General features: G+C 42.8%; 1 protein-coding gene across 2 annotated transcripts in view; it reads right to left on the bottom strand.

Annotated features, from left to right (window-relative positions):
- Positions 1–3,376, bottom strand: part of LOC124621947 (gamma-tubulin complex component 2-like) — a 181,304-nt gene extending 177,928 nt beyond the window's left edge. For both annotated transcript variants that reach the window (XM_047147461.1, XM_047147462.1), the window contains exons 1-2: positions 3,225–3,376; positions 2,940–3,107 (exon numbers count right to left, since the gene is read on the bottom strand). In XM_047147461.1, the coding sequence (XP_047003417.1) occupies positions 2,940–3,107; positions 3,225–3,277 (221 nt within the window). In that variant the 5' untranslated portion in view covers positions 3,278–3,376. The remainder of the gene's footprint in view (positions 1–2,939; positions 3,108–3,224) is intronic.
- Between the last annotated feature and the right edge of the window lie 12,616 nt (positions 3,377–15,992).

The following is a 15,992-nucleotide window of genomic DNA, read 5'->3' as shown; positions in this document are numbered from 1 at the left end:
CGGAAACGTAAGACGATGTCATACATACAGGATGCAGGCGTTCAAATTTTATCTTAGCCTCAGTGTAGGTCAGTCAATCCAGGTTCTTGTACTCCATGATTTCTCTTTCCTTCTGGAGAATGCTGCAGTCTGGAGAGCAAGGCAAATGGTGCTCTCCACAGATGACACAGATGGGAGGCGGGGCACATGGAGTATCAGGATGTAATGGGCGTTCGCAATCTCGACATGTGACATTGGAAGTGCAGCGGGAATACATATGACCAAACTTCCAACATTTAAAGCACCACATTGGGGGAGGGATACAGGGTTTTACATCACAGCAGTAGACCATCAGCTTGACCTTCTCGGCTAATGTATCACCCTCGAAGGCCAAGATGAAGGCACTGGTGGCGACCTGATTATCCCTCGGACCCCGGTGGACACGCTGAACAAAATGTACATCTCACCGTTCTAAATTGGCATACAGCGCATCATCTGACTGCAAAAAAAGCTCCCTGTAAAATATGATACCCTGGACCATATTTAAGCTCTTATGGAGCATGATGGCTACAGAAACATCCTCCAGTTTGTCACAAGCAATTAACACTCATGACTGGGCAGAAGATGCTGTTTTGATCTCATTTTGGACAAGCCCTCCACCTCCCCAGACTTGTTTTCTAAATGCTTGACAAAAACGGAGGCTTCATAATCATGAAAGATTCCCCATCAGCTCTCGAACATACAAGGTACCAGGGCGAATAAGATCCGCTGCCATCCTTAGCCTGACGTCCTTCCCATGGTGTGGCCAGGGAGGGGAACGAATTAGGGTCTGTGCACTGACTTGAGCCCATGAATGCTTAGAGACTGCTGGTGTTTGACCACCAGCAAGAGATGATGTACTACGCTTCATCGCGTGTCATCCACCCTGATGCCACCCACTCCGAGCAAGGGCCCTCCCCACGGGCACCACCCAGCCGCAGCAAAGGCCACCTGGCCATCAGAAGAGGTATTGGAGGACATATATCTCAAGGCTGTAAGAGATATGCAAAAGACTACCACCATACATGATCAGATTTTACTCTTATAAAGGACTGACAGGTGCTAAACATTTGGCACAACCCAGGAGGCACATGTTGCCTATCAAATTCCAGAAACCTCGCAAGCATTATTACCCAGCTGAGGAAGGATGACAGGATTCCATCCCATGCATCGCAGAAGACACCAACGGATGATCTCATTACCAACACAAAAATTGACAAACTAATGGAACTTCAACAAAAAAGGGCTTTTAGATGGTAATGTTCTTATTTCTAATGCTTTCTGATATCCCAATCTAACCTACAACTCGAGCTACACAACAGCTCTGTCACCAACACGTCCACATATAAAAAAAATTGAGTTCTGATAGCGACATCACTGATCACAGTAGAATGACAATTTTGCTATTTTCAAGACAACATTCCACCAGCCTTCACACAGAAAGATCTAGTATATGAGCATCAGCCACACTGTCACACCACCCCGCCCCCTCGTTATTTAAAAAGGAAATCGGCAGTCTGTAATAAACTTTCAGATACAACAAACAAAATAATAGCATTATTTACACGTTAAGAGGTTAGTTAAAGTGTGCTACTCAAATGCCCCTGAAATCTTGGTGGTTGTGGCAAGTTGATCCATAGCACACCCGAGGTCTACGTTAGATTAGCAGGTGACAATCCGGCTGAGAGTTGGCAACGTTAACAAATGTGAATGCAGAAAATATGGTTTTGGTAACAAACTGACCAGCAGCAAATCCTAATTTTTAGGTCTGCGCCGTACTGAAAAATGCAAGGGTGGGTCCAGTATATAACTTTTACCAAGAGCTCCATTAATTCAAATGGTGTCTTTCCAATCCACAATCATTATCACTGCAGTTTTTACAACTAAATTTATACATGGCACTAATGACTGTAATCTCAGAAGTGTTTTGCCAAAGATGAGATAGATTCAATGACTAAGAGTAACTAGGGGATAAGAGAGCATCACATAGTAGTTGCTATTGAAATGTGAAATTATCTATAGCTTTAATATTATTGCCAGCACATAATAGTCTTCAAACTGTAGCTTTGACTGGCCAGTGAGTGTGTTACCTCTTGCAACACAAACATCATAATAGAGACAAATCACTTGAAGATACATTATGCTACAGATCAGTTTATCACTACAACTTTTATTTCACATTTACATCCCAACCTGATCTAGATCTCAGACTATGCTACATTTACATTTATCTCTATTGGTGGTCCATCACCTAGCTACGTGGAATGGTGTTTTTTTTTATATATATATATATATATATATATATATATATATATATATATATGAAAAATTACGTTGAGAAATTAGAAAAATTTAAATCAAAATTATTTTATTAGAAAGGGAAAAAACCGTAAGATAGGAACTAAGATGCCACCACCAATGCCATTCCGAATGCATGGACCTCGGTAGAACACACACACCTCTCTCTCTTTCCATGAAAACACAGGCTTGGTAACAAACAGTGCACTGTTTGCGGCAGATTTAAAGAATTCAAAATGGAATTCTGATCGTGATAATATCCTGTATAATTTGTAGTCTGTGCAGTAATAACCAAAAAAGCACTCAAATAACACAAATCTAAATCAGGAAAGTAATTCGGAACTCCCATGGTTTAATAACTGACACCTTGAAGTAACAACACCCCTGTGCCCATCACATTACAGAAAAAAAACAGATGTATGTCAAGCAGCCGCAATAGTAACACGAATGCGAAGATTTTTTTCACAGAATACAAAGCGTTTTCGATGGTCACAGCTTGCTACATGTGTGTCCAACACTATAGTCCCATAAATTCAATTGTGAAACAATCTCTTTACTGTTTCTGAATAATATGAAAAAAATTTGTAGCATGGTTCTACCAGGATAAGGGTATGTTTACTCACTTCTTCGTCTTCAGTTCATTATACTTGGCGGTGAATAGTTCTTCAGTGGGGTTATCTCTACAAAGTTGTCGTAAACTAGTTTGCACTGCTGCAGTCTGACCCGGATTCACATGTCTTGATTCTGTTTGCTGTAGCCGTTCAATAAGTACCTCTGGTAACTCTGGGGATCTGTAGAAACCAACCAGATTTTGAACAGCTGTATTCTATTCGCTCTTCAAAAATTAGTTCCGATGTGACTCAGTCCAGTCACTTTGGTAAATCATTGAGCATTTTACTTTCACTCACCTGGTCAAGGTAACTAGATCTTTCATCAATCTATGCACTTTAAATTCACTCATTTTATTATTTTAAAAGCAAAATCATCTTTCCAAACAACACACATCGTATTTGACAGCCATTTGACGCTCGCGGCAAAACACTGCGGTGTTCGTCAAGTAAACAACACGTAGCCAAAGATAATGACTGTCAGTGCTGAAAAACAACAAGGAGGTCAGAATCTATGGCGCCATAAATATGAAATGAACGAGTGCACTCCGCCACATTGTGGAGATCAAAACATTGAAAGTGTATTACTGTGTTCGTCGAAATAATGACGTAAATTTGTGAAAGAATAATTACTTGTGTTGCCTATGGATGAACAAACAAAGAAACAAAGTGGAAAGTTAACTGCTGCTTTCTTCAGGTAAATACTTTAGCTTAAATGAGGCCAATTCGTTGTTTACTCTCATTGGCATCAAATTTTAATGTTTATAGTATATAGGTTCAGGAAGGACAGCACACGGAAAAGATTCTGGTTCAAGCCATTGCGTCGCAAAGACGACATTGATGAACTTCAAAATCAAGCATTCACTCAGAGTGTAGTGTGCCCAGCAGTTAACAGAATTTGATGTTATACTTGTTTTCCTTGTGGATCTTCAAGGTACGGGAGATGATTATGACGAATAATCACACGATTCTGTTACTCTGAAGAAAAATATTTTTTTCACAACATGAATATGCGTAAACAAACACCTGCACATAGTACAATCCTCAAACTGACTGCCTATGAAAGTGTCTGTTGCGCCAGATTCTAGTCGTCCGCCAGTGTTATTACCTCACAAAGTGCCCACATATTTCCCCTCCCCCCAGGGTGGAGCATAGTGAAGGCGGCTGCGCGGAGTGCCGAGTCAGGGAGACCTCCCAGGTGTGTTGTCATCTGCAACATAGAGGACATAGGGCGGTGAATTACACTGGATGGAGTAAAGGTGAAAATCATTTATGTGGGCCAGCATACAGTGGCTGGCCATACTGCGAGTGTGAGGGAGCATTGAGATCAGGTGGCAGGTAGTTGGTGGTGGCAGCTATTGAGTGGTGTCTGATGGAAGTAAACATGGTGCCACGATCATAAGGATGCCATCGCTGGAGAAGTGGGAAGTCAGGGTGGCTGAGTTGATGTCGCATGGCAGTGTGACGGTCTTACAAAAGTGCCATGCTGTCGAGACATCTGTAGCCTGGCAGCCCATATGTCATCCCTCATTGAGGAGATCATTGTCTATACTTTGACAGTGAGATCCTCAGGAAGGAAGTTAGTGAGTTTTAGGCAGAGTTCAAAGGTCAGCAGTCTAGCACTTGTCATGTGGGGATAGTTGAACATGGGATGGGAGGCTGCTTGGCATGTTTTATCATCCAGTGTGGCACCTTTTAATGTCCATATGGGTTAAAGGACACAGTTGTTGGTTTTCCATTGAATAGGATGAGGAAGGTTTGATCATCTCATTGAAGCACTTTGTGGGCTTCTGTGTAGCTGGGGCTGTACTGCGTCATCTTAAAATCTTAAAGTGACAAAGTTGCAATCTCTAAGAGCTTTTTGTATAAACACTTTTGGTTCTGAGTTTGAAACAGACAGTAGTATTTGGATATTTTGAGGAGAGCTATGTATTTTTTGACATGATAGAGTAGGTCTGGTGGATTAGTGTGCATGGTTGTTGGGTCTTGAAGAAGAAAGTCCGCTGAGAGGGACAGCATCTCACCATAAACGACTTCAGCCAGCAACACTCTGAGGTCACGCTTTTGTGTTGTGTGAACCTCAAGGAGCATCCAGAGGAGTGCCCCTGACCAGAGCCCTCATGTCCATATGGGCCACTTTTAACATGCAGTGCCTTCATTCGAGCGGTCCAGTAGTTTGGGGATGGTATGCTGTGATTCTAGTCGCATAGAATCCTCAAGTTGCATGTCTGAAGAAGATCGCTGTTCAAACTGTCTGCCCTGGTCAGTTGTGATAAACGTAGGCCAACCGAATCTTGATATCCATTTTTCAGTGAATGCTTCAGTGGTGGCTTCCGCCATAATTTCTTTAAATGGTGTGGCTTCAACCCATTGTTTCACATGATCAGTAGCAGAGAGGACATAGTGATAGCTGTCAGAGGATGGTAGCAGTCCGATGAGGTCGGAGTGAACATGTTCGACATTAGGCCAAAAAAACCTGTCCACCACTAGGCGAGTGGTCGAGCAAGTGCTAGGATCTGTCAAATGGTGAAGCTGTTCAAAGATGACTCGACAGAAGCATTGAGGTATGAGTGGACATATACTATTCTGAGAAGTACCACATAGTGTGGGATAGTTCGTCTGTGGGATATGGCCTATTCTTACATTCATGTCTGGATTGTGGGTGAGGGCTTTTAACTGACGGTGGTTTTGTTGTGCCTCAGCAAATTCATCATTATTGATGGTAAATGACAAGGCACTAAAGTCCGAAAAACAGATTGCTACAACCTTCTCTACATCTTTGAAGTGGGGGAAGTCTGTAGTAAACTGGGCTGCATAGTCCAAGTATCGATAACATCAGGGACAGGTCATTGGATTGTCAAGGATGGAGCATGCGAAGGGATGATGATCGGTGTAAATAATCGGGGGACATCCTTCAACATCTTATCTGAAATATCGTGCTGCCTCATACAGTGCACGAAGCTCCATGTTGTAGGTGGAGCACATGCTTGGGTGGTTGGGGACAGAGTGAGCTTGTGACGGAAGAATTAGACCAACTACAGGACACCTCCTACCTCTTCTTGTAACACAGTCCCAATAGCAGAGTTATTTATGTCTGCTGTTACGACTAGCTGTGCCTTGAGGAGGGGTGTACTAGGGTGTTGGCCCGTATGAGGCAGTCACTGGTATGTTCAAATATTCCTTGCATCTGGTTCATCCACATAAGTTTACATTAGTCAGTGGTATGTTTGCCAGCAAGGCCTTGTGTTAGAGATGCTTGCCAAGCTGCTGCTTCTGGAAGATGTCTTCTGTAGAAATTTATCATGCTTAGGAATCTGTGTTATTCTTGGTAGCCTTGTGGTAGAGGCAGTAGTGAGACAATCTCAACGAGTTGCGGTTTTGACCTTATTCCTGATGCGTTTACAGTGTGTGTGAGGAAGACGACTTCTTTGGGAAGGAGTTGATATTTGTCTTCGTTTGTTATGACACTGTTGCGGCAGAGGGTGACGAAAACTTGTTTGAGATGGTGAGTGCGCGATATCTCATTAGGTGAGAAAATTAAGATGTCATCGAGGTAAGCATAAGAAAATGGGAGCTTGAAGAATAACTCATCAACAAGTGTTGCCGTGTCCATGCAGCGTTTTTAAGTCCGTATGGCATGAAGAAATTCGAATAGACCAGATGGCGTGAATATGGCTGTTTTTGGAATGTAGTCTAAGCAAAAAGGTATTTGGAGATTTGCCATTTTACCATCAATGACAGTAAAAACAATGGTTTTCTCAAAATAATGGGTAAGTCCTGTATGTTTGGAACTGGGTAGTTGTCCTTGGTAATACCAGCATAAAGGATTCTATAGACGTTGCACAACCTGATCGAACCATCTTTCTTGGGGATCAATTTTGTGGGCGGACTTTGCCGTTTTGCAGGAGTTTGTCGACTGGCACTTAGGCAACATGTAGTAGGTCAGATGGTAGCTGCCATGGTCTATGACATACTGAGGGCTGGATGTAGCGATTTATGGGCAGTTCCGTCCTTAATGGGCGCTGTCTGAAACATGATTCGGGGGTCACTCAAAGACTCGGCGGAGGGTGAGGGGAATGAGTAGATGACCAGTGCTTTGGCGTGACGTTTGACCGTTGGTGTAACGTTTCAGGTATCTCGGTAATAGAGGTGCAAAGTAGGTGTGTTCTGAATGTGTAGACAAGGAGGAGGTGACAAGTGGAGGTGATTGGCGTAGTAGCTCAAAACACTGCCATGTCGTGAAGAGTTCATGTTTGATGTCTTGAATCTTGTCTCTGGTAGTGTTGTTGTGGCGAATATGAAAGTTTACTTCTCATGTATCAGAACAAGTTGTTGGATGTGTTGCAACTGATTGGTTGTGCAGAGGCGCTCCTGAAGGAGCTCAAGACTGTAAGGTGTGTCTGTGGGCATTGGGGGTCAGAGAGGTCTGTGCTGTTTATACTGAGCTGTCAAAGGGCCTTGGCCATGGACTCCAGTAGTGCTGAGCGCTGATGACCACGCTGCTTAGCTCCCTAAAACCTCAAACCACACACACACTCCAGTAGAATGACTGCAGGTCAAATGTATGAGCCTGCTGCTGGATAATTCTGGGTCCACATTAAAGTGCCAGAGGAAATCTATACAAATAGCAGTTTCTGTCCCATTGTGATGATAAATGTTCAGGTGAACTGATTAGTGATGCTGAGGTCGAATGTGTGGACCATTGTGCTATAGACTCATATTGTCAAGTCGTTTGTCACCCAGAGATAGGCAAGTGTGTAGATGAATGTTATACTTAACAAAGAGGACAGTGATGTGTTGACTTTGGAGCCTGTGTTGACAAGGCATAGTCAGCCACTGGTGTAGTTGTGTAGAAAAAAATCTGTTATCGATGGTTGTAATCCTTTGTTGTCTTATCACATCATGAAAAATGATCGAAATTATGACAAAAATACGCTTTTTCATGTTTTTTCCAATTATATCAGAAAATCAGAACAAAAAATAAAATAGAAAATAGATACTTCCGCTAATTTTCATGGTTTTTAAAAATATTTCCATCATTTTTTCGAATATTTTCATTATCCTTCAAGTTTTTTCACCAATTTTTCCGAAACTGTTTTTAATGATCGATAATTTACCTAACGCTTCGTCAAATTTTCTACCACTTCCCACGACATTTACTTGAAGTGCGATGGTTTTTTTTCATTTTCTAGGAAATTGAGCCAGAACATACAGACTGCATCTGCTCTTATTAAAAAATCTCAAACAAAAAGATCAATTTCCAAACTAAAAATTCAATACTATGACGTTCATTATAAGAAACTTGTTTCTTCCTTCGTTTGTATCTCAGTTCAATATTTCTGTCCTCAAAAAACTGAGAATTGAACCCACTCATTTTCAAATATTTGTCTGCAAAACTGATTTTAAATTCATTATTGAACTCCACACACTTTTTTCCATATTTTGTATTTAGGTAATCACATCCAGAAAGCTATATACAGAATGAACACTAATAAAAACGACAATGACAAACTGTAGGGACATATTCCTGACTGGAAATGGATAAGAAACGGTCCTATGAACAAGTGTCCAGAAATGCATCATTGCCACGGTAGATGGTGTTGACATATGACAATTCCTTGACAACATGCTATGCGTTCCTTCTGTGTTGCAGTCTGTGTAACTGACACAGTGTATTTTAGGTGGCAGAATGGTTCATTATTCATGTTGGGAACAAGCTGAGATGGTGTTTGTGTACAGCCAAGCAGTTGGAAACGATCGAGAGGCAGCACTGTTATACCAAAATATGTACCCTAAATACCCTCACCACGTCACACAACATTTTGAGCCATAATTGGGCGTTTGCGTGGTTATGGATTATTTCATACAGACAAACGTACAGGGAGGCAGCAGACTGCGAGTACACCAAATTTGAAGGACCGGGTTCTACAGGATACTGAGACAAAACCTTGCGTAAGCTCCAAATCTGGTATATACAGGTTCGCTGCTTCCCTGTGCGTTCTGCCTGAAAGGACCCATGATCAAACAAACGCCAAAAAAGGGCTCGAAATATTGTGTGATGTGGTTATTATCTCTGAGGGTGGTTATGGTACAGCTGTGCTGCCTCTCAATCGTTTCCATCTGCTTAGCTGCACACAGACACCATTTGAGATTGTTCTCAACAAGAATATTTGACCATTCTTCTGCGCCCAGTATGCTGCATCAGTCACTCACGCAAGGAACACATAGCATGTGGTCAGAGGAACATTCATTCATCAACGCCATCTATGATGCCAACAATGTATTTCTGGTCACATGTTCATAGAACCTTTTTTCCTCCATTTCCAGCCAAGAATCAGTCTCTGCAGTTTGCCATTTTAATAACATTCACCCTGCATAGAAAAGGCAATGTCCTGACTGATTGACTAATCATCACACATATAAAGCCGGTAAGAACAGAAACTTAATAATTCGAGAGGGTTTTATCTTATATTGTAGACAAGGTTTAAGAAGGAATTTTTCGAAATTTCGCCCCTAAAGGGGTGAAATAGGGGATGAAAGGCTTTTTTAAGAATACATTGTTATTAAGGCAAATTTGAAGCTAGACCTACGAAAATTTGTATTTGGTGTCTCTGTCATAAATAAAGAAATATGTGTTTCAGCACTTTTGGAAATTTAATCGCAGTGGGCATGAAATAATGGGCGAAAGTCTTTTATATAAATCATTATTAAAGAACTAATAAAATATTTTTAAAGCTACAGCTATGGAAATTGATATTTGACTTGTTACAAATTTAAAATATACGTGTTTCAATGTTTTTGGAAATTCAGTACCTAAGGGGTTGAAATAGGGTATGAAACGCTTTATGAGAATATTCCACTATGAAAGTATTTTAAAGCTAAGTCTATGAAAAGTGGACTTTGGCTTCTTGGTTAGAAACAAAAAATACATGTTTCATTCTTCTGAGAAATTCAAGCCCTGTGGAGGCGAAACACAAGGCGAAAAGTTTTACAGAAATATTTCATTAAACAAGCAATTTTGAAACTAAATCTATAAAAATTTGTATCTGACTTCTCTGTTGAAATAAAAAAAGGGCACTTCATTGTTTTTGAAATTTGCCCTCTAAGGGAATGAAGTAGGCGGTGAAACGTTTTATGAAAATATTTCATTATGAAAGTCTTTTCAAAGCTAAATCTTTCATAATTGGTGTTTGGATTTTCGGTTAGAAATGAAACATTGTGTGTTTCACTGTTTGTGGAAATTCAACACCTCAAGGGGATGAAGTAGGGCCAGACTGTATCACTGACTCATCATTGCCTAGTCCACGAAACCAAGGACAGAAACTTCAAAATCTGAGGTGTGTGTGGCTCTTATACTGTAGGCATCATTTAAGAAGGGATTGTCCAAAATTCCACTCCTAATGTGGTGATCTAAGGGACGGTACATTTTTTGATAATATGTTACTATTAAGCACTTTTGAAGCTTGAAATATGAAAACTGGTATTTGGTTTCTCAGTCACAAATAAAGAAATATATGTTTCAGAATTTTTCGGAATTCAATCACGAAGCACACAAAATAGTGGGTGGAAGTTTTTTTGAAAATAGTTCATTATTAAACAACTACTACAGTTATTCTGGCGTAATCGCAAACGCCAGAAGGAAGCTGCGGAATCCAAGACAAGAGAAGGTGGTGAGAAAATGTCAGTGCGGAATTGGACCAAGCGGCGCCAAGAGCGACACCTGGAAGAAGTGAATATAAGCGCCACTTCTGCTAGCCTCGGCCACTCAGATTGGCCCCGTCTGCAACGGACGTTAGTGCTACACTATCAGATTGTCGTGATCCGTGTCAAGAAGCTTACTACAACTTTGTGTGTAGCAAGAGCTTTGCTATTTTCATGTCGCCTCTCGCTAGCGACATTTGCTGTAATCAAAGTTAAGTATTGTCAGTTGATTTATAAAAATAAAACTACTAACGTTATTAGTTTGAATTGTTGCACAGTGTTCCGAGAACGCTGCATTCCTTAGGCGCCCTATTAGCGACGAGTGGGCAAGACCACACAACAGGCGACGAGGTTGGGATCCGAACCCATGTGTACAAAGCACAAGACAGTATAGCTAGCTTGCTAAAAGAATTCCCTATACTCTTTTCTGAAGGTTTAGGCAAAGCTAGCAATTTTGTTGCACATATTACACTGTAAGACAATGCTCAGCCGAAATTCTGGCGTGCCAGAACTGTTCCCATTGTATTACGGGACAAAGTCGCTGAAGAACTTAAAGAATTGCAAGATAACGGAGTTATTGCGCCCATCTCAACTAGTCACTGGTTCTGCTCCCCAAACCTTCAGCTCACATTCACCTCTGTGTTGACTTTGAGTCTACAGTCAACCCACACACTGTCATTGATACTTACCATTGATACACCCAGAGGATCTCATGAACAAATTAGGCGCTAGAGGCTACATTTCAAAACTTGATTTACGCGACGCATGTCTTCAAATGCTGCTCGATGAAGAATCTCAAAAGAGTGTGTAGTAAATACTCATTTGGGATTGTTTAAATGTTTGCATTTGCCTTTTGGCAGTCCTTCCACACCCACCATTTTCCAACGGTATTTGGAACAGCTGACTGCGCAAGTGCCAAACTGTTCAAACTATTTGTATGACATTGTAGTAGCAGGTCGTACACCTGAAGAACATATTGCAAATTTGTGTGCTTTGTTTCATGTGTCTGATGAAGGACTAATGTGTAGACTGGACAAATGTAATATTTTTAATCCTGAGTTGCAGTATCTTGATCATGTCATCAACAGTCAATGTGTACATCCTCTTCAGTCGCATTTGTCAATCATAAGAGACTTGCCAGTTCCTCGCAATGTCATGGACTGCAGTCAGTTTTAGGGAAAATGAACTATTATATTCGGTTCATACCGGATGTTGCACAAATCGCAGCACCTTTGCATCGCTTGCGTCGCAAGAATGTTCCTATTGTTTGGACAGATGAGTGCCAAGTAGCTTTTCAAAAACTTGAAAATGCATTGCTCAGTGTTCGATGCTTAGTTCACTTTGATCCTGACAAACAAGTCGTATTGCAAGTTGATGCTTTCTCTTTCGGTGCTGTGCTTTCGCATAGGCTTGGTGATAAAGACTGACCTATTTCTTTCGCATCAAAATTGTTGTCCAAAGCGCAGTGTAACTATCCACAAATTGAGAAAGATGCTTTAGCTATTGTGTACGGCTTCACCAAATTTCATCACTATTTGTATGGCAGAAGATTCTACTTAGTAACGGATCACAAGCCTTTGCAGCCCTTGTTTCAACCGACTAAACCGGCTCCTGTACGAACTGCCCAAAAATTGCAAAGATGGGCTTTCTTGTTGTCTCAATACCAATACGTGATTGTGTATCATCTGACAGCTCAACATGGCAATGCGGACGCGCCTTCACGTTTTCTGATTGGCCCTGATACAGACTTTCACGCTTCTGCTGCATCTTGTTGTCACATCGACGCTCAGGATTCTGCATTGCTTCAGTCTTTTCCGCTGAACTATAAGAAAACTGCACAGGCCACGGACACTGATCCAGATTGGAACATTTTGCTCAACTGCATTCGCACATCTTGGCCCCTGTCAGTGAATAGCATGAAGAACTCTGTAGTGCGCCGATACTTTGCACGTCGACATAGCCTCACTGTACAGAAAGGTGTGATTCTTGTTCAGAATTACAATGGACAGTCACGTGTGTTGATCCCTACAACTTTGCAAAAAGAAGTGTTGCAGTTACTTCACCAAGGTCACTGGGAGATTGTTCGTAAGAAACAGTTTGCGCGTCGACACTGTACTTGGCAGGGTATGGACGCCCAAACAGAATAGATGACGTTACAGTGCCACGCATGTGCGTAAAATCAGTCCGCTCCGCCACAAAAATTCTCTGCTTGGCCTAAGTCGCAATCACCATGGCAACGTGTGAACATAGAATTTGCGGGACTTTTTGGAACACTCGTTGGTTGATTGTGGTTGACTCGTATAGCAAGTTTCCTTTTGTTGTGCCAGTGAACTCGACAACGTCACGTAGCACAATTCAGATGTTGTCATCGATTTTTTGCCTAGAAGGCTTACCTGAAGTAATAGTGTTAGACAACGGACCTCAGTTCGCGTCACATGAATTTGAAGCATTCTGTGAGCGCAATGGCATACAGCATCTGACGAGTGCAACGTTGCATCCACAGTCAAACGGCGAAGCGGAACGGTTTGTCAGAACATTCAAGCAGCAGATGGCCAAACTTCGCTCCGCACACACCAGCATTGCAACTGTTTCTCGCCTCGTATCGTTCGCACCCACGAGATGGAACATCGCCGGCGGAATTGCTTGACGGCCGCCGCCATCGGACAGTGCTCCACCTGCTCCACCCTTCTCAGCATCCGGCGCCAAAGGATGGCCGCAAGTATCGCTTCGCGCCGCATGATATTGTCTTTTACAGGATTTTTAGCGGCAACAGACAGTGGGCGTGAGGAGAGAACGTCCGTCGGCTAGGCGCTTAGTCCTGATGATTTGCGGCGCCGCCATGAAAATCTGCTTCGCCTCTTTCATGTACACAATGATCTTTCAGTCTCCCTTCCCCCAGATTCACGGGTCCAGAAGACAGCGCGGCCTCAGCAGCCGCCACTCATCACGACACTGTGGGATGACACTGTGGAGATGGAGCCTTCGCCTCCTCTCGTCCTTCTGATGGAGCTGGACCCACCCACACTGCAGCAGTCACTGCCTTCTTCTTCATTTGGTTCATGGCAGCAAAAGGTAGACACATACTTTTCTGAAGGTTTTCCAGGGGGCGTTTTCGCCAGAGCGCAGGCCGGATGGCGGGAAGTTCCATGCGGCTTTTCGCGGATGATGCTGTGGTATACAGAGAAGTTGCAGCATTAGAAAATTGCAGCGAAATGCAGGAAGATCTGCAGTGGATAGGCACTTGGTGCAGGGAGTGGCAACTGACCCTTAACATAGATAAATGTAATGTATTGCGAATACATAGAAAGAAGGATCCTTTATTGTATGATTATATGATAGCGGAGCAAACACTGGTAGCAGTTACTTCTGTAAAATATCTGGGAGTATGCGTGCGGAACGATTTGAAGTGGAATGATCACATAAAATTAATTGTTGGTAAGGTGGGTACCAGGTTGAAATTCATTGGGAGAGTCCTTAGAAAATGTAGTCCATCAACAAAGGAGGTGGCTTACAAAACACTCGTTCGACCTATACTTGAGTATTGCTCATCAGTGTTGGATCCGTACCAGATCGGGTTGACGAAGGAGATAGAGAAGATCCAAAGAAGAGCGGCGCGTTTCGTCACAGGGTTATTTGGTAACCGTGATAGCGTTACGGAGATGTTTAGCAAACTCAAGTGGCAGACTCTGCAAGAGAGGCGCTCTGCATCGCGGTGTAGCTTGCTCGCCAGGTTTCGAGAGGGTGCGTTTCTGGATGAGGTATCGAATATATTGCTTCCCCCTACTTATACCTCCCGAGGAGATCACGAATCTAAAATTAGAGAGATTCGAGCGTGCACGGAGGCTTTCAGACAGTCGTTCTTCCCGCGAACCAAACGCGACTGGAACAGAAAAGGGAGGTAATGACAGTGGCACGTAAAGTGTCCTCCGCCACACACCGTTGGGTGGCTTGCGGAGTATAAATGTAGATGTAGATGTACGGCCGAAAGCTTGACGACCCCTGCAGCCACAGCTTCTGGCCCGTCGAGGTATACACACTCCTGCATCCCCTCCATGGTCGCACACCATATAAGACGACGGTCCGTCGCTTTGGGGGGGGGGGGGGGGGGGGAATGTTCTGGCGTAACCACAAGCGCCAGTACGAAAGCAAGACCAGATAAGGCAATGAGGAAACGTCGGCCAATGGTGGGCGGAATTGGATCGGTCAACGCCAAGAGCGACACCTGGGAGAAGTGAATATAAGCGCCATTTCTGCTAGCCTCGGCCTCTCAGATCGGCAGTGGACGTTAGTGCTACGCTATCAGATTGTCGTGATCCGTATGAAGTGCTTACTAGGACTTCGAGTATAGCAAGAACTTTACCGTTTTCATATCGCCTCTCGCTAGCGACCTTTGCTGTAATCAAAGTTAAGTACTGTCAATTGTTTTACAGAAATAAAACTACTAATTTTATTTGTTTGAATTGTTATATAGCATTCCCAGAACGCTGCACCCCTTAGGCACCCTACTAGTGACGAGTGGGCAAGACCCCACAAAAGTAGTTTTAAAGCTACATCTATGAAAGCTGGTATTTGACTTCTAAATTGGAAATAAAGAAGTACGTGCTTCAGGGAGTGAAATTGAGGATGAAAAGTTTTGTTCAATTATTTCCTTATGAAAACATTTTCAAAGCTAAATCTATGAAATTTTTTTTGGATTCTCTGTTAGAAATAAAAAAAAAACTTATTTCCCCGCTTGCTATGTGCTTGATATCGAGAAGTATCGCGAAAAGGGTATGATATTCTAGCAACCCGTGTGAAATTACATATGTTCTTATAATCCTAGAGTCTATAGATAGGTGTAGAAAGCAAGCAAGAAGGTCGGGGTCAGAAACAGTAACGCCTTTGTGACGAGGGGAACCGACCCCGACTTCGTACAACATTTCTGAAAGTTACTTCAGTCCGCTGAGGACGCTCTGGTCACGAGTCAGGGGCGGATGACTTTGTGACCGTCGGCTGCGGTAGATGAGCGCCCGACCTCGCGGGAAATATCTAGTGCTGTGAGGAGTATATACGGCGCATGTGCTTATGCTGTCTGTCTTCGCGGTGTATGTACGAATGTCTGGCGGTCGATAGTTATATGCGTAATGCAAAAGGGGCGATTTTGTACGGCGCAGGATACGAATTGCATGTTTACTACATCGACACGGTACACGGGGATATAATGCCGGGTTGGAGATCGGTAATATTCAAGCTTCCATCCTCAGTGGCAGAGCAGAGTAACTGAGCAAGTGTCTTTCCATATTTGACGACCTGTACACCAGTTTTGCAGTTTCACTGTCGGTGCAATATGGCGATCTGAACAAAATAGTTTTGATGCTGAATGTTTCT

This window comes from Schistocerca americana, chromosome 7, assembly GCF_021461395.2.
Source record: "Schistocerca americana isolate TAMUIC-IGC-003095 chromosome 7, iqSchAmer2.1, whole genome shotgun sequence".
Classification (NCBI taxonomy): Eukaryota; Metazoa; Arthropoda; class Insecta; order Orthoptera; family Acrididae; genus Schistocerca; species Schistocerca americana.
This window is presented reverse-complemented; position numbering and strand designations above follow the sequence as displayed.